At 48.7% G+C, this 18,348-nt stretch overlaps 3 protein-coding genes across 4 annotated transcripts in view; 1 reads left to right on the forward strand and 2 right to left on the reverse strand.

The window, feature by feature from the left end:
- Positions 1 to 2,407: 2,407 nt before the first annotated feature.
- On the reverse strand, positions 2,408 to 11,212 carry LOC132339352 (gametocyte-specific factor 1-like). Its single transcript, XM_059869559.1, has 7 exons — positions 10,917 to 11,212; positions 8,747 to 8,844; positions 7,053 to 7,179; positions 6,346 to 6,432; positions 5,617 to 5,677; positions 4,319 to 4,399; positions 2,408 to 3,551 (listed from the first exon to the last, which is right to left on the reverse strand). Exons 1-7 carry the CDS (start codon positions 10,936 to 10,938, stop codon positions 3,500 to 3,502), a joined length of 528 nt encoding a protein of 175 aa, XP_059725542.1. The 5' UTR covers positions 10,939 to 11,212; the 3' UTR covers positions 2,408 to 3,499.
- Positions 11,213 to 14,971: 3,759 nt separating this feature from the next.
- On the reverse strand, positions 14,972 to 16,186 carry LOC132339166 (feather keratin Cos1-2-like). The gene is made up of 2 exons (XM_059869262.1): positions 16,154 to 16,186; positions 14,972 to 15,804 (listed from the first exon to the last, which is right to left on the reverse strand). Exon 2 carries the CDS (start codon positions 15,781 to 15,783, stop codon positions 15,478 to 15,480), a length of 306 nt encoding a protein of 101 aa, XP_059725245.1. The 5' UTR covers positions 15,784 to 15,804; positions 16,154 to 16,186; the 3' UTR covers positions 14,972 to 15,477.
- Positions 16,187 to 18,112: 1,926 nt separating this feature from the next.
- Positions 18,113 to 18,348, forward strand: part of LOC132339262 (feather keratin 1-like) — a 41,237-nt gene continuing 41,001 nt past the window's right edge. Inside the window, exon 1 of one of the 2 annotated variants that reach the window (XR_009489626.1) lies at positions 18,113 to 18,158. The gene's annotated coding sequence lies outside the window, so the exon portion shown is untranslated. The remainder of the gene's footprint in view (positions 18,159 to 18,348) is intronic. The other variant, XM_059869446.1, reaches the window with a different exon arrangement.

An 18,348-nucleotide genomic window follows, 5' to 3' on the forward strand; every position in this document is an offset into this window, starting at 1 on the left:
CCCTGGAATGTCTGAGCACGAGGGAATGTGTTAAAAATCAAGCTCCTTTAGAAGCCCATGGTAACACTGCCCAGGGCTGGGAGTCTCAGCTGGAGGAGGAAAATGGCCATTCTTTTCCCAGGCCATAAAAGATGAAGGTGTTGTGGGTAAAGGGAAAAGCTCTGTCAGCTTCCTGCTCTTGCCTCACCTTCTCTCCCCAAGGCCTGTGGGTGATGGAGCCCTTCCCTCCCCAGCCCCCTGAGTGAGCCCTGCACCCAGGGGAATTCTGGCATGGAGATTCCTGGCATGGAGATTTCCCAGACCCAGGGAATCCTGGCATGGAGTTTCCCTCTTCCCCCCCCAGCATTGTCAGGCTCCTGTTCCACCCCTCTTGGGAATCTTTGTGCCTTGGCTTAGGGAGGGGAAGGGCCAGGAGAAAGGAAGGGGGATCAGAGGGATCAGAGTCCTATTAATGTTCTGGAAAGGGGCAGTAGAACTTAAAGCCCAGCATGACTGGAAATTATCCTGGAGTTGCAAATACAGGGCAGGAATATTGCCAGAACCCTTGGCTGTGCTGGACACAGCAAAAGGGAGCTGCTGCCTTGGGCCATTATGGGATGTCTGCGTCGGGTGTGTAGGGATAGGGTCAGGAAAGCCAAGGCACAGATGGAACAGGATAGAGGTCACAGAGCAAGGACAGAGGTCAGCACAGAAAGGCCAAGGAGAGGGCACTGCCACAGACATATTTTATGAAAAATCTTTTTGCTAGGATTTTTTTCTCCTGAGAAGCTGAGAGGCCTCCGAAACAAAATGTAAACAATAATTATCTGCTTCTGTGGGATGCAACAGGAGCATCTTTGATTGGTCTCATGTGGTTATTTTTAATTAATGGCCAATCCCAGTCCAGCTGTTTTGGACTCTGGTCAGTCACAAGATTTTATTATCATTCCATTCCTTTCCCTTGCTAGCCTTCTGATGAAATCCTTTCTTCTATTCTTTTAGTACAGTTTTAATATATCATTTTCTTTTAATATAGTATACATATTAAAATAATAAATCAGCCTGCTGAAACATGGAGTCAAGATTCTCATCTCTTCCCTCATCCTGGGACCCCTGCAAACACTCCCACAGTGCACCCGGCTCCTGGAACAGAAATGTTGCCAAGGGACAGCGAGCTGGGGCTGTCTGCTGCAACTCTGATGGCTCAGAGCTTTGAGCCATCTGAATTTCAGGGTGCCACCCTCCAATAAACACCTCGTTTGACCTGAGACCTTGGAAAAGGCTTCAAAATTGGAGTGATAGCACAGAAACAGTGTGTGTTTGGACAGTATTGTGTGATCTTACAGGGTGAAAAAACTTCGGTTTGGGGTTTTAGTATATGCTGATATATGGGAGCCAAGATGAAGAATTTTGGGCATGGATTAGATGGCTTTTTTGCACCTTCTTCCGGGATCTGGGTGATTTTCTCTAACTGAATGAAATATGTCTGCATTGTGGGTTTCAGGTGATCATAACTGGGTTAGAAACATAAATAATATAGATGTCAATGGTTTATTGGATAATTGGGACTTAAATAGCCTTGAACAGACACCATTTTACCTCACTTTCTCAACTTGTTTAGAGAGAGCTCATATCTTGTGAGTTTGTAATAGTTACGGATAATAAACTTCAGAGTGAGACTTCAAAAACGTCTCCTGAGTTTTATTTGCCATGACCTTGGGACAAGAAAGAGCCTGAAATTCCAACAGCTGTCCAGCTTAGAGAACGTTCCCAGGAGACCTTAGAGCCCCTTCCAGTGCCTAAAGGCTTGTAAAAAAAGAGGGAGAGGGACTTCTTACACAGGCAGTGACAGGACAAGGGGAACAGTTTTTAACTAAAAGAGGGAAGATTTAGATTGGATGTTAGGAAAAAGTTCTTCCCTGTGAGGGTGGGCAGGCCCTGGCACAGGGTGCCCAGAGCAGCTGGGGCTGCCCCTGGAGCCCTGGCAGTGCCCATGGCCAGGCTGGACACTGGAGCTGGGAGCAGCCTGGGACAGTGGAGGGTGTCCCTGCCATGGCAGGGGTGGCACTGGGTGGGCTTTGAGGTCCCTTCCAGTGAGGTCTGTGATTTTGACTCTAAATCCATCTACTCCTGGCAAGGCCATGCAGCCTCCAGGGAACGGGGTGAAGGCTCTGGCACTGCACAACCCAGCCAGCACAAGAGACTGAGGATTGAACCCAGGATATATCACAGCAAAGTCCTTGCTCTGTCATCAGCAGAGAGGTGACCTGTGACACACCTGGAAAAATATTCTGTGTCAAATACAACACAAATAGAAACAACCACAGCTGGTGTTTGTCACCACTTTCAATCCAGGTGACAGAAAAGAAATGAAGGTGAAAAGGAGAGCTTCCCATGTCAAGCACTTATTGACTCCAAAGAAAAGCAGTTGCAGGGAATTTAAAACATTTTTATTCTAAATTGCTAACAAGAACCTTGTCATAAGTTGACAGAACTTTAAAAGAATATTAATTTTGCACATTCACATCAACATGTATTATTTTCTAGTGGTAGTATACAGATGGTGGAAATCCAGTCTTTAGGGGAAAATATGAAGGCATGAATCTCTTTCTAGACAAACATCATATCTGGCTTCTTAATTCTTTATGGTTGTATATTTAGATCCCATTTTGTACTTCGCATGTTTAGAAATACACTGCTTGATCTGAACATTTTCAGTCCCAAACATGCATTTTTACTGATTTAAACCATTCCTACTCCCTTCCTCCCCCAATACAGAACAGGTACCTGAGAGCTCTCAAACATGTTTCAAGCATTAGAAAACTGCAAAACTCTAATGGAAACTGGAAAAGCACCTCAGTGTCCTCCTGAAACTTCCCCTGTTTGGGGTTGTGTGTGATGCAAGGAACTTGCAGAGGATTCTCTGTTCAGGTCTGCCTGGGGAAGTCCCTCACACACAGGAGACAAAGGTAAGGCCTAAGGTGACAAAGGCAAGGCCCAAGGTGACAAAGGCAAGGCCCAAGGTGTGAAGGTGCAAAAGTTAAGGCCAGGATGCTCTCAAAGCTGTCTCTGCAAATGACAACACAGTTTAAAACCCAACCTGAATGCTTGCCATATCCTGAGTGGACAAACTCAGAATCCAACAAAATAAAACCAAAACGTGCATGCACAGTAAAATACCTTTGAGTTTTCCTGTTACAAAAAACAGAGACTTGGCAATTATGATGTTTTTCCTGTTCAGAGGGAGCCACCATGACCCAGGGTTGGGTTAGGAAGGTTTCTCTGTACATTTATCAGTCTATTTTTTCAAAAACAGTAACAAAATTCACCAAGTAAAGGTGAGGGTAACTTTTAAAACAAGTGGTTGGGGGAAACATCTGTCAACCAAGGACAGTTCCACATATTCAAATGTTACAAGAAATAGATTAAGCAACAAAAACCAGGTGTAGAGAGTCCTGCCATCAGGTCCAGAGCATGTCTGTCTTCTGCAGGAGCTCTTCTGTCCAAACCAGAGAGACACTTACTGCTGGGGCAAAACTACATTCCAAGGGGAGGAACTAATACTCCGAATTCTGGAAAGGACAAGATACAATTTTTGCATGAGATGGACAAAGATACAACAACTTCCCCACTCCCCCAAGGGACAGTGGCCTCTGCAGGGGCAGCACTTGCTCCCTTGGCAACAAGGCTTGTCCACAACTGCCATTTCAGTTTGGTTTGCCAGACTCAGCCCAACACTGGTAATTGCACAGTCCCTGGCTGCAGGAGCTGTGTCTGCAGTGCCCCAAGAGCACCAGGTTTAGTTGCTCCCAGTGGGAACCAGGATGATCATTCCTCAAAGCATCTTTAAGCTGTTGCTTTGCTGCTAAAGACAAATAAAAATCTTTGCTTTCAACATTAGACACTTCCCCAGGGGAGCTCCTTCTCTCCCTCCCCCACATGGAATTTGGTACTTTTTCCCCCAGTGGTGCTGGTTTAAGGACCCTGTTTCACCTCAGCTCTGCCTTAGCTGGGCCTGACAGTGAACAGAGCATATAGCAAAGGTACAACCTGGTTGAAGTCAGGGGGAGGGTGGGGGGTAAAAGGGGATAATGGGGATGCTGTGTTTAGAGACACAGAGCCAATGTGGCCAGGGAGCAGCTCTGCCTAACCTGGGCCACAGGAATGGAGCAAGGAAAGAAAGAGAGGATGCCTCAAAGGAAGGACACAGAGAATGATCTGAGCAGCAGATTCTCTCAGAAGCTGCTCTCAAGAAGCAGCTGATCCATCCAGCCCCTCCTGTCCGTGCAGTGGGAGCCACAAAGTGCTGCTACAGAGATTTCAGGAGCTCAGTACTCACAGGCCTGCAGGCATGCTGTACGGGAGGGTCTCAGGGGGCCGCATCCGGGAGGGCAAGGAGTTGTTCTGGTCACTGATGGGGCTGGAATTAAGTGCCTTTGGTTACTTCTGGCTCACATTTATGCATTTTACTGCAGCAAGGCCCTGGGGGATGGTGCTATAGCAATGTGCCCCCTGTTGATGGAGTGAAAAAACTCTCCTTTGTCCTCTTTAAAAGGAAAGAGGCCCAGAAGTTTCTCTCCTCAACTAGGTGAAAAAAACACCTCATAGCACCTGGGGGACTTCACCTCAAACTTAAGGATAGCTAATAGGACAGACGCCAAAAGGTCCCACCTAAGCAGTTCACTAGAAAAAGAAGAGAACAAAGAAACCAATGACTTTTGTGAGGTGTTTTACCAGGAGCAAGAACCTCTTGCACCTGGCTTGGTTTTTCTCTGTAAAGAGTTTTGTTATTTTGCCTTTTATTAAAACCTTTTTGTTTCCAACACAGCAACAGAAGCCATCCTGCTGATTTTATCCCTGCAAAGGTAGCTGAGCTATCTTGGGTGAGTAATAGACCTCCAAGAGCTTATGAACATGTCTCGAGGAGGCAACAATTACTCTGTGCCACCATGCTGGTGGTGCTGAGGAGAGCTGGATGTGCTCTGAACACTCAAAGGTTTTGTAAGGAGTCTGACAGGTGGAACCAGGCAGTGCTGCTGTCAGCCCCTATGGAAGAGCTCACACAGAACTCAAGAGCTGCAGGGGCAGGATTATTGCTGGATTGTAAATGAACCTGTTAAATGAACCTGTTAAATAAACCTTAAAACACTTTGCCAGCCAGGGTAGCCCCTTCCTGTTCACAGCTGGGCACTGAGCTCCTTGCTCCCCCCTGTCCCAAACTCTGACCACACTTTGGAAAGGGCACGAGGGGAGGATTCTACTGACACAGGGCCCAGCTCCTGCACATCTGCCAGGCCCTAGGAGGCAGGATCTCACAAGGGATCTCCCAAGGACTCAAAGGGACCACCTTTCTCCCTGCACATTGCCCAGACATCCATGAGTCCCTGAACACAGGCCATGGGCAGGAGGAGCAGCCTGCCACAAGCACACAGGAGCAGGATCAGTGCTCCTGAGGGTTTCCTGCTCTGCTCCAGGCCAGATGAGGAAGGAGGACACACTGAACCAGCAGCATCTCTCCTCTCAGGGCTCTACAGCCTCAAAGGCAGCTCCTGTCCAGCCGTTGAGGACAGGCTGGGAGATGGGTGCAATATTTGTATAAACAAAACTGATGTAAAGAATCAAACTTGCATTCCCTACCTGTTCATGGCAGAGTTGATCACACCCCACACAAAAGTAGACTCAGACCCCTGAAGCAAGTCTGTGAAAGAAAGCAGATGTTGTGGCTCAGAACTAAGAAACCCCAGAAACCACCATCAGACCAGTGGCTTAAATGGCTTCCCACTGCCAGAGGGCAGGGATGGATGGGATATTGGGCAGGAATTGTTCCCTGGGAAGGTGGGCAGGCCCTGGCACAGGGTGCCCAGAGCAGCTGGGGCTGCCCCTGGACGTGTCCAAGGCCAAGCTGGATGGGGCTTAGAGCAGCCTGGGACAGTGGAATGTGTCCCTTCTCATGGAATGAGATGAACTTCGAGGTGCCATCTAAGCCTAACCATTCAGTGATTCTGTGATCAGGAATATCTCTGCCATATTTTTACAGGTTCAAGAGGGAGGAAAAGTTGACCTATAAGGAATGTGTCTGCTTCACTGAGGAACATGTTTCCATTGCTATCATCACACATAAGGTACAAAAGCTCTTATGGGAAGAAGGGATGCTTGGAAATCTCTTCCCATGCTCATTCTGGCAGGCATTTTGGATTGCTCTCTATAGCAAGCCAAGCCTGTGGGGTGCAGAGATCCATGTTCACAGGAAGGAGCATAAGCAAAGTGTTCTACAAGGCAGCCCTGAGCACTCCTGGCCTCACACTGTCCCCAGAGGAGCTGGAGGACATGGCCAGGAAAAAGGCAGCAGATGGGCAAGTTCCTCACCTGTTTCCCAGTCTTCAGCACTTGGAGGTGCCTGCCATGTGCTCCCATTATTCAGCTGCTCCTGTGGGGACTCAAAGGACCGGCTCACTTCAGGAAGAGAAAAAACACAGTGACCAGCAGTCCTTCAATCCATTAAACACTTTGGCTCAAGCTGAAAAACATCTTTGGGCTTTAGAGCAAGCCCCACTCAAAGCAAACAGGTTGGGACAGCTGCAGTCCAGCAACTTCAAATTTGCCTTTTTCAACGAAAAAGAGAAGACTCTACTCCCTGGAACTCTGAGCAGGAATTCTGGAGTGAAGAGGAAACCTGCTGACATGGATGCAGGCATCACTGCCTCTGCACCTCTACAGAAGACAAAAAACTGTGTGCCCTGTGGTGTGCAAGAGTTAAAGGGAGATTTGCTCTGCAAGAGGAGCAGCCCATCCTTGTGGCTATTAATGCATCCCACTCCTCCTTCCAGAGGTACTTCCTGCACAGTTTTGGGTAAAACCTTTCCATTCAACAAACCTGACAACAAAATATATGCAAAGCCTACCCAGAGCATCTGCCATATTCTCAAGAAACTGCCCAATAAAGCCAAGCAAATGAGATCAGGCTTCCCCAAAGCTGCTGTGTCACACAAAACTACAGACAACCACCTGCCTCCCACTTCTGGGTTATTCCATGAGGACACCTCAGTCCCCAGGGTGCACAGGGGGTCTCTTACCCACATCTTGCTCCACGAAGGCTTTGTCATTGCACTTCATGATGTGGTCACTGAGGTCAGCCTGAGGAACCAGGTGACGAGCATTGAAGGGGCACGTGGCCAATTTCTTTGCAATTTCAGGGTTGCTCTGGACAAGGGAAAACCAAAATTATGTGCCACATCTGTCAAATTCACTTACCTCTTGTTGATACATAGGAAAAAAAGACTGGGATGTTTGTGGTGTTGCTTTGAAAAATAGAAAAATGAACAAGAAATTGCAATGTATTGATTAGACACTAAATACAAAAGGGGAAATGAGCATGACTTTTCTTCCAAACATAATTCACAGAAACTGAGCCATCCTGACTGAAGTGGAACAGACCTTCAGCAAACTCCCTAGAGTTCCCTGCAGTGCTGGTGATACTGACTGCATGGCTTAAAGCACAAATGAAACCATTTTAAAACCAGTAAGGGAGAGACATCAGGCAAATCTAAACCCTTCAGATGTATTTTAACTAAGTGGGCACACAGGCAGAGAAATTTTTTAAGCCTTTTAGAAGAGCCAGGGGGCTGGCAGCATTCCACCTGGATTTCCATTATGGCAGGCACAAGTTCTAGTGGCAGAGCTCAGCTGTCATTACAGTAAATTATCTCCTGCAAGGGACAGAGCATTACTGGAAAAACCCCAGCTCTGCCACTGGACCAGTGCTTGCCTGCTCTGCTGGTCAGGGATTAAACTCACACCCAAGGCCGATCCAGGCAGTTCCTCCAGCACTGCTGATCCCTGGCTTCAGCACACCCAGGGCCCTTGGCACTCCCTGCCTGGTACAGCCAGAGCTGCCATGTCCATACGTGTCCATCCCTGCTGTCACCTGGCATGAGCGAGGGGCTTCCCACTGCCAGGGGGTAGGGTTAGGTGGGATATTGGGAAGGAATTCCTCCCTGTGAGGGTGGGCAGGCCCTGGCACAGGGTGCCCAGAGCAGCTGTGGCTGCCCCTGATCTCTGGAAGTGTCCAAGGCCACATTGGACAGGGCTTGGAGCAACGTGGGACAGTGGAAGGCGTCACTGCCCATGGCAGGGGTGGCACTGGACGGGCTTTGAGGTACCTTCCAAACCAAACCATCCTGTGATTCCATGATTCCTAAACAGCCAAGAAGATCCAACTTGCTCTGCTTGCACTGTCCCTGTTTGGGTCAGGGCTGTGTTCTGTACACAGGAATGGGAGACTGAGCTGAGTGGAAGTGTTAATTGGATTTTATGCATAAGGGATGCAAAGGAAACTCAACAAACTTGTCCCAAGCAAGAGGGACAATCTCCACCCAGACCCCTGCCACTGCAAATAACACACTGTGGCATCTTCAGATGGACCAGTGAAAATCCCCAAGCTCTTCTGCTAATTACTTAGACACTGGCTTTATCTGCTTGATGATCACTATCTCACCTCATCCTGAAAGTGGAAAAATGAATATGGCCTCTCTGTGAACTGCTGGAAGAGACCAGAGTCTCCTCCCTGAACTAACCATGAAGGATCTCTGTCTCCTTCCAACAGAGCCAGACTGTGAATTAGTGCATTCCTGCATGCCTGGAGCTATCACTAGACCAATCCTGAAGTTCTATGAAATAAAAGTTAAACAGGGCTACTTGTCAGGAGAGGCAGGAACACAGGGAGTACTGACAAGCACAGAGTCACTCAGTCACTGCCTGTCCAGCTCACCTCCTTACACTTCACCAGGTGATAGGGAAACCGCCGTGCTCTGATCCAGTGGTGTTTAACCAAGGGGCACTGGATTAACCTCTCTGGATCCAACATATCTGGGGGAACAGAGAACAGGGAAGAGCATCTGCTTAGGAAGATGAGAATCACTCACACACTGGGGAAAACCCCACAGCACTACATCAGGGCTGTGGTCTGAGGGAGTTCAACCAGTTGCTCTTAGTCTGAAACCATTCATTAAGGCAGGCACCTGCTTTGCATAACCAAATTAATTAAACTTGAAGTTCTCATAACTGGGACATTAGTTAAAACAGAGGAGAGTCAGCACCACTGTGTGTAATAACTCTTTAGGTTACTTATTAGGGAGGCAACCACCCTTACTCCAAGGGAATGCCAGCAGCACTTCCCAGCTCTCCTGGAAGAGGATCAGTGGGATCATGTCACACCCACCAGCACCTCCAGCAGCTAAACCAAATCTTTTTTCCATCAACAGCTTGTTTTGCTGGAGGCAGAATGTGAGGGAACTGAGTTACACTCTGGAGGCAGCAGTGTCCCTAACATGGTACATGAGACTCTGAATGAAGCTTTTAATCATGCAATTATTTAGGAGCTGGGGCATTACTAAAGCAGCAAAAACACTGAGGAACAAACATACTGAACATGAAGCACTGTGAATCCATGCATACATAATTGTCTATAAAATAGATTAAAATATAAATATTAATAAATATGCATATTCTGAGTAAGGAAGAGAGGCAGCCAGGAGGAGACATAAGGCCCCAGTACTGCCTGTGGGTCTGTCCATGGGGTACACACCAAGCAGCCTGGGCTGCTCCCATTCTTTCAGCTCTGCTCTTTCTCTTGCTGCAGGAGCTTTCAGCACATTCAGGATCTGATTATGCAGGAGCTAACCCAGCTCTAGGCACTGGCTGCTGCTGCCTCTGCCCTCCTCTCTCACACACGTGGCTCCATCAGGCCCCAGGCTGGCAGCTGTTAAAATGCTGTTCCAGAAGTCCCAACGAACAGAATTCAGGCTAAGAGGCACTTGGAAAGAGAAGGGACAGACAGGATCCTTGTTTCCATGTGGGCTGTGCAGTGCTGCTGCCTCTGAGCACCTCTCACCTCAACAGCCCACTCAGGGGAATTAAGGGCACCTGGCTTTGCATTGGTCCAGCTGCCCCTGGAAGAGCAATCACAAGTGGCTTTGTCACCAAAAATGTTGTGAAAAATTAAACACTCTAACACTGTTATTTCAGTATTAAAAAGCAGCATTTTTTTTTTAGCACTGGCTGCGTGGGGGATGCTCCTCCAAACATCCCCTCCTTCCTTCTGAGGAGGGTTTCTTCTCCTTGAATGCATTCCAACTGTAGGGTCTGGCCAAGATACACCCTTTATCAGGCACACAGTTTTATTCTCCCGGCTAAGATATCCAGTAGTGCATGTTAATCACGGATATATGTAAATACAGGATTAAGCACTGTCTGTTTCAGGAATTCACAAGACTAAACACTACTTGTTAGAGATTTTTCCAATAGCTTCTCCCCCTGAACTGGCGCCACACAAGACCAAGTGTGTTGCCAGTGAAGGGAGAGGGGACAGAGACGAGCAGCAGAGGAAGAGCAGAGCCCTCAGCAGCACAGGAGCAGCTCAGGCAGCCAAGCAGCAGTAATTACACACGGCTGAAACCGCCAAAAGCATCATCACAACAACGCCACGTGCAGGGAGACCCTTGTACCTGACACTGCACTGAAACGGACCCAAAACCGCCTGGAGCGGCTGAGCCGGGAGACACGGGGGGGAAGCCACGCTCGAACAAGACAAAACAAAGTCGCTTTATTCAGTCAAATCCTGCAGGCCGGCCTCACCCGCAGCAGCAGCACCTGGTGGGGCGACCCGGGCTGGAATCACCGGGAGAGGGCCCGCCCGGCTCGGGCACTGGGCATGGGGACAGACGTAGCCCGGGGCGGGGGACAGGCCCGGCCCGAGAGGAGTGACAAACCCGGCCCGAGAGGGGCCAGACGTGGCCCGGGGTGGGGGACAGGCCCGTCCCGAGGGGAGTGACAAACCCGGCCCGAGAGGGGCCAGACCCCAGTGGCGCCGGTGTGGTCCCCGCCATGCCCGCACCGACGGGAGCTTTCTCCGTCCCTTCCAACCAAGCCTCAAATCTCACCCAAGTCCTCCTCAAGTTCCATGGCGGGGCCGGCCGAGGTCCGCTCCGGGGCTGCGTCCGCTTTTCGGCGAAGTGTGGAGCCGGCTGGGGGTCCGGGGTTGGTTGTGGGGGTGGCTGTGGAGTCGGCTGTGGAGCCGAGTGCGCCTCGGGGTTGGCTGTGGGGGGGAGGGTGTGGAGTCGGCTGTGGAGCCGAGTCCGCCTCAAGGCCGGCTGCGGGGGTGGGTGTGGAGTCGGCTGTGGCGCCGAGTCCGCCTCGGGGGTGGTTGTGGGGTCGCCTGCGGGGCCGGGCCGGTCTCGCCCTTCCCGCCTAGCCGCGGTTGCCGGGACAACGCCGAGAGCGAGGGCGGCCGGGCCTGGGCCCCGAACCCGGACCGGGACTCTGAAACCGCCTCTGAGGTGTTAGGGAGTGTTCAGCCAAAATAAACCCATTTAGAGAGAACGAGCTAGGCTTAGACTCATGATGTTTTTGTCTGGGACTGCTGCAGCCTTAGGCGCTGGTTATTGTAATATGTGGTGTGAGATAATTCGTGCTTATATGAAATAAAGTTGTAAATAAAATTGTATATGTGACAAAACTCTAAGAATCTAAGACCACTGACACTCAGGAGACAGATTGCCACATCGAAATTATGAAACTCCAGATGGCAGCAAGGAAAGAAAGCCTCATTGGGAAGCAAAAAGATGTGGCCAGTGCAGAGATGGGCCCTTGCTGGGACCATCAGGGAGCACAAAAGAGCGATGATAAATATCTTCAATCAATATAACCAGAGTCGTCAGGAACATACATCTGAATACCGGGTTCCCATAACTCGATCAACACCCGCCACCTCCCAGAAACAGCATTGTCCAGCCCTGCACAGAGAAAATAGACCTCATGCATATGTGGAGTGACAAAAGAAATGGGGGCACCTCTGCCTTGGGCATAAAAAACTGTATAAAACAGCCCCGATGAGACGGCATTGGTAAACAGAGGGGATTCGATGCGATCGGAGGTCGGATCAGGGTTCACTCAGCGCCGATCCCGGGCTCGACTCTGTCCCTTTGACTGTGGCTATCGAGGACCGCATTTTCGGTCACAAAATTAAAATCTTTCTGTGAAAAATGCATATTTTATGATTGGCTTTTTGCAAATATTAAGATGAATATTATATGTGTTGTGTTAGAAAGTAATGTTGTATCAATTCTCTTAAGTAGAGTGTTAAAGGTAGTTTTAGGTAATAAAAAATGTTAAAATAGAAACTATGCAATGTAAGATACTTTTTTTATAGAAAGGACTTGCAGCGAGACAGCAGCCACAGGACACCTAAATCTTTCAGAGAAAAAGAATTTATTGCCCTCTTATCAGAAGAAACAAACTTCTTCCTGCCTCGAAGACACTGTTGGGATTCAGAGGAAGAAGTTGACGATCACCAGACAGAATCCTGTATTTGAATGGAATTTATGCATCATGTATGAAGTGTATGAATATGCAACAGGCAGTTGTTTTTAAGCGTTAATCCTTTGTTAATGGGTGTCCTTTTTCAGGCTTGTGCTGCCCAGAAAAAGGTACCCAGACGTCGGTAACTCTTTGTTTCTATTGTCTCTTATTGTCCTAATTCAAATTGTCCAAATTATTATTTCTCTAATTGTATTACTATTTTATAACCATTTTATTACTATTAAACTTTTAAAATTTTAAAAACAAATTATTGGTGTTTTTCACATTTTGCTATTATTATTAATTTGGCTTTCTCATTGATCATTTATGACAACACTGATAATGTTGCCCACAAAAATGGCATTGATTACCTGGTGTGTTACAAGCCAGTAATTGCACACTAGAGGGAGATATTGATTATTTATGTCAGAGTTGCACAAGCCTGGGTGCTCAGTGGAATTCCACAATGCCAAATATTAAAACTTTTTACTACTTGCACATTTTAGCAAACAAAGGAGTGTGATCGTTCATTGGCTACATGTAACATACCTCCTTTATTAATTAGTATTTGATCTTCTGTTGGCTAATGATTCTCTCATTTCTCATGCTAATTAGTCCATGTGCTCAGTCTTTCTCTTCTTCCGGGCCACGGGGTTTCTTGGGTCAGTGGTCTGTGTGTTGGTAGCCAAAATCTGGCCCTGCTGGAATTATCTTTTACCCACTTGGAGCTGATTTTAACACAGTTGCTGAGTTCGCTTTGTTAGTTTCTTCCTTATCTTGGGAGTTCTGCCAGATGCCCTTGAAGGCTGTGAATTCTATGTTCCTGGTGCCCAGTACAGTGTTTTGTCCTCCTTCACAAGCTTTGCTAACTTCTCCCTAGCTCTGAGATCAATGAAGCACGTCAGCCTAAACCTTAACGAGGCAATTCCAGGAACACGTTGTCTTTCTAACACCTGGATGTGACTTACAGTTTGCTGGCTGCTCTCTATTTCACAGATTAAATCTCTCTTCTTGTCGATTAGTCTTGAAAGTATACAAAGATCACACATCAAAGAACATAATTTCTTAAGAAAATTTAACATACTCCACATTTTGCAACAATAACACACTGATGGTTTGGGTACACAGTTGTGTTTATCCTGGGGCTGTTTATCCTGGGGCTGTTTTAGTCCCCTGGTGCCCCTGAAGCCAGAGCAGATGAGGAAGCTTCCTGCACCTCTGTCAGCTCAGAATGTCTCCCTGCACTGACTTGGAGAAAAAATCAGCGAAGTGTTAGAAGACCCCAGACCAAAACTTGGACTGAGGGGTGTGTGTAAGCTCATGTAGGGGGCAGGTGCCCAAGTCACAGGAATATCATTGCCTGGGGATTTCTTTGCACCAGCTTGAGCTCACCTGCTGTGCACTGCTCTGTTAACCTCTTTGCTTTTATAATTCTGATGCCTGAGACTCTGCTTTGGGAAATCAAGGCTTGGGCTCATCATTCTGCCTCTGCTTCATAGAATCACAGTATTGTCAAGGTTGGAAAATCCCTCTGAGATCATCAGGTCAAACTATTCCCTCAGCAGTGCCGAAGTCCTCAAGTACCACATCTACATGCTCTTTGAGCCTGTTCCAATGTCTTACCACCCTTTCAGTGAAGAATTTTTCCAAAATAGCCAACCTAAACCCCTTCTGGCACAACTTCAGGCTGTTTTCACTCACTTTATCTCTTGTTCCCTTGCAGCAGAGCCAGAGCTGCACCCTCCCATCAGGGAGTTGTGGAGAGTGAGAAGGTCCTTCCAAGCCTCCTTTTCTACAGGCTGAGCACCCCCAGCTCCCTCAGCTTCTCCTGATCAGACTTGTGCTCCAGCTGTTTCTTCTCCTCCCTGGACAATCCACACTCACAGCCCCCTTCTCCTCGGGGCAATCACCCTGTTTTGGAACTGACTTCAAATGAGCAAATGTGAGCAAAGGCACTGACCTTCAATCCCCTGATTTCCTTTAGGGGAAGAAGATACACTAGAAGGTTTGTCACTATTCTAGTTAGGAGTTACAGGCCAAGGTTTTTCTAAATTTGCCTAATTTTTTCTAAATTTGCCTAATTTAATTCCAGCAGGTGACTGAAGGCTTGCCAGTGCTCCCTGGTAGCATCAAGAGCAGAATCATCTTAAGGTACAAGAGATAGTGTGTTTATAGAATCCTAACTGTATATCAGGAGAGCAGTGTAGGCTTCTCTTGTGTGGAAATATGACAAAAGACATTTTTATGCACAGAGAAGCTGGCGTCTTCCAGTCCTGTCTGCAAAAATATGTAAAAAACTGTTTCCAGAAGCCTAAGATGGAGCAAATCTGTCAAAGCACCTACACACGTGATCTGCAGTAGTGTTTTACTCATTTGCAAAGGCTGAAAAGGGCTCAGTAAACTGTTCCTTCTGGGAATAATGAAGGGTTTCCATATGCCTCATGCACCCCAAACCTTCCCAGAGACTGTGTGTGTCTGGAGTGTCCACAGAGGCAGGATAGTTAACAATCATTATGAGAACAATCACTGCACAAACATCCCTGAAATACCCTCCCAGAACGACCCCTGGTCAACACTGCTCTGTTTGGGTGTCTTGAGATCATACCTGTAGGGGAAAGGATGACACAGAGGCATGGGCTGGGATGCAAGAGAAATTTAATGCGTCAATAGAGATAAACAGGTCAACCCAAAAGAGGATCTGCAGGGGAATAAATGAGAGGAACACATGGACTACGATGCAAAAGAACTTTAATGAGTCAAACCAGGAAAAGTAGGTCAATCCAAGGTGAGGTGCCAGTGCAGAGAGCACCAGGGGCGAACAACAGTCTGTTGTTTTCCAAGGTGTCATTTCCAAGCAGGTGCCCATAAAGGGGTGGAGCCAGCAGGTTCTCCCCAGGATGGCCGAGTGGGACTCACAGCCCCAGGGAGCACAGGGGAAGAAGGGGACAGGAGGGAAAGGAGAGAGTGGCAGGGGACAGAGGCAGGGATGGGCTGTGCTTGCCAAGAGCCCAGGCTGGCCCTGTCCCTCTGCAAGGGCTGCTGGGGTTGCTCAGCCCCTCAGGAAGCACCAAGCCGATGCTGCGTGCCCAGGGCGATTCCATCCTGGCAGTGCCTGGGTTCCTCCCCAGGGCAGTGCCAGCAGCTTCAGCAGGGGAAGCTCCTCGTGCCACAGAGGGCACTGCCCAGGCCAGAGAGGCCAAAGCCCCCAGAGCTGATGGGCACTCCCTGAGAGCTGAGGATGCTGCCAACAGCAGCAGAGGTGGAGGATCCCACCACAGTGTTCTGTGGGAAGGAGCTCAGGATGGGCCCAGGCAGGGTCACCACCACAGGCGAGGGCTGGATGAACACAGTGGAGTCCTGGCACTGCCTGACACAGGGCTCATTGCAGCTGCTGCCCAGCGGGGTGGGGCCACAGGGCTGGCAGGGCCGGCACGGGGTGTAGCAGGACATGGCTTGGGGCTGCAGGTGCACCTGAGAGACAAAGAAGGGAAAGCAGAGCACAAGGAGTGGGTGAGGATCAACCTGTCACCGCAGCATGAGGGACCAAAGGCATGAACTGGAGACAAGCCCAGGGGCTGTATAGAGAGACCCACAGGCTTCTGCTTTTCTCGGAAAAGCCCTGCCAAGAGCTACCCAAGGAAGATCCCAATCTGGTCCATAGCTCTGGAAACACCTCAGACAAGCCCCAGCCTTTCCCCATGTTACACCTTCTATCTCCTTCCCACAGCCATGGCAAGAATCCATAAAGGACAGAAAGGCATGTATAGACTGAGAAATCCTATGGGAGGAGGAGAAGGATAAGAAAAAGCTTCAGACTCACCTTGTTCTCAAGGAGATGGAGGTGAGAGGAGTGGATGGGAGAGTGAGGAGAACGTGCTGCTTTTATACTGCTCCTGCGCTGCCCCAGGCCAAGAGTCACTGCTCAAGGACAGTAATTTTCCTACAGACTCATCTCAAAGCAAAACATTCTACCCAATGGCACAGATTGTGGTTTGGTTTTCATCTCTTTTTCCATTTCATTTCCCCATTTCTGACATTCCCACTAAGTCATGGAGGCTTCTACCATGTAGTGGGATGAGAAGTACAAGGATTTCTTGTGTAGGAGCACAATAGTATGGGCAGGAATCAAGGCTCAAGCAGACCCATTTGGAGTTCTATACTTCCTCACTGCCTGAGGGATGTGTTTACTCTTGAGACAGGGCCTTCTCTTCCCCCTCTGTTCACCCCATGATGCATTTTGGCTGCACCCTTTGCACCCTGACCTGGAGGACACACGAAGTCCTGCCACACATTGTCAATTCTGCAAACATCCTGAGCTGTGGCAGCGCTGCCAAGCAAGTCAGGCTGAGGGCAAAGGCCTTTAGCTGCCTGGAGCTGTGGGTCTGGGCTCAGCCCAGTGCTTGAAGATGGCTCTCCAGGGTTATGGATGGAGCTGCCCTTGCTGGAAGGGAGTTCAGCCCTGCCTGGCACAAAGCCTGCAGACATCACACACTCCTAAGCGTGACTCTCCATGGGTCAGGAGAGTCTCTCCCTGGAAATTTGCCTACTGAAGGCATTCCCTTGCCCTCCTGGGATGCTCCCCAGCTGCCTCCATGTCTGCAGGGCAGGGAAGTTCATCCCTCACTGATGTAGTTTGAAATCTGGTTTTGCATCCAGGGCCTTTCTGAGCCCACCTCCTCCTTAAGCACTGCATGTTGGATTTTGTAGTGATTTTCTCTATCACCTTTCCAGATGTCAAGACAAGTCTGACTGGCCTGTTATTCCCTGACTCCTCTTTCATGCCTCTCTTGAAGACAAGACACTCACTGACTTTCTTCCAGTTCTCAGGTGCGTCTCATAGTCGCTGTGACTTTTAAAGGGAGTTGAGAAAAGCTTTGAACTGACACCAGTGAACACATAACATCAATTCACACATACTCATTTCAGACCAGCATGTTTCAATGTTCACCCATTGGATTCTGTTCTGCTCAGGGAAGTTTTTTCTGTCCCAGTTGTTCCAAGGAGTACCAGGAACTTTGGTTCTTGACAGCAATTCCTGGTGGTAAAGACCAAGGACATGAACCTTTGAGTATGTTAACCTTTCCTGTACCCCCTGCCCTCAGGGAAGCTGCCCTGTTGAATCCTGGGGCTGTCTGTGTCCAAGGCTCCCTTTCCTGGTGGCCTGTCTGGAGAAGATCTTCATATTACCCCTCCATGTGCTCTGCCTGATTCATCTCCAGGTGGGCTTTGGCTTTCCTAATGCCTGGCCAACATCCCCTCCAGAGCAAAGGGCATCAAGAGGAAGAGAACTGAAACACTGGCACAGCCTGGCTGCCTGGACATGCTGCAGCTCGTGACCCTTACAGAGAACAGAGAGAGAGGGAAAAGAGAGAAGCAAGTAAAATGTCCATAAAAAGCAGATTATTTGGATGCCCTCTGACATGTGCAGTGTGAGACAGGGACTCTTCCTGCAAGGGGTATTGCAAAAAGTTGCTTTTCATTACCCTAAACCAACATTCTCAGCCTTCATCCAGCACTTGGGTCATGTGCCCTTGCTGACATGGCTCTGCCTGGGATATCCTTTGCTTTTCATCACAGAACATGAAAGGATCCTGCAATGCAGGGCAGGAATGTTGGAAATGAGGAAATGAAATGGCAGCGTAGATGGAAACAAAATGTGAATTGCTGCCACTGTGTGGGATATTTTCCTTTGAAGATGAGTCTGTTGAAAAATTACCACCCTTGTGCAGGACTGTGGGCCTGGGGCAATGCAAGATCTGTATAAAAGCAGGCTCTTCTCCCCACTCTCACATTCACTCCACTCACCTCCATCTCCTTGGAACAAGGTGAGTTTGAAGCCGATTCTCCATTTTCTCCTTCTTCTCTGGGATTTCGCTGCACTTACCTGTGACTTTGTCCCATGTGAGATCTTGCAGATGCTCTTTGTGAGAGGAGGAAAGGAGTGGGAGGTGTGTGACTGCTGGGTCTTGTCAGAAATATTGCCTCAGTTTTGGGCTGGTTGGGGACATCCCCAGG

This window comes from Haemorhous mexicanus, chromosome 28, assembly GCF_027477595.1.
Source record: "Haemorhous mexicanus isolate bHaeMex1 chromosome 28, bHaeMex1.pri, whole genome shotgun sequence".
In the NCBI taxonomy this organism is placed as follows: domain Eukaryota; kingdom Metazoa; phylum Chordata; class Aves; order Passeriformes; family Fringillidae; genus Haemorhous; species Haemorhous mexicanus.

What these genes read in the sequence shown, in the direction of transcription:
- LOC132339352 (XM_059869559.1), bottom strand. Translation starts at nt 10,938, where the DNA reads ATGGAACTTGAGGAGGACTTGG. An exon ending in CTTCGTGGAGCAAGATGTGG is followed by an intron (nt 6,433 to 7,052) that starts GTAAGAGACCCC and finishes CTCTTCCTGAAG; the next exon opens with TGAGCCGGTCCTTTGAGTCC. An exon ending in TACAGCATGCCTGCAGGCCT is followed by an intron (nt 3,552 to 4,318) that starts GTGAGTACTGAG and finishes TGTCCTTTCCAG; the next exon opens with AATTCGGAGTATTAGTTCCT.
- LOC132339166 (XM_059869262.1), bottom strand. Translation starts at nt 15,783, where the DNA reads ATGTCCTGCTACACCCCGTGCCGGCCCTGCCAGCCCTGTGGCCCCACC.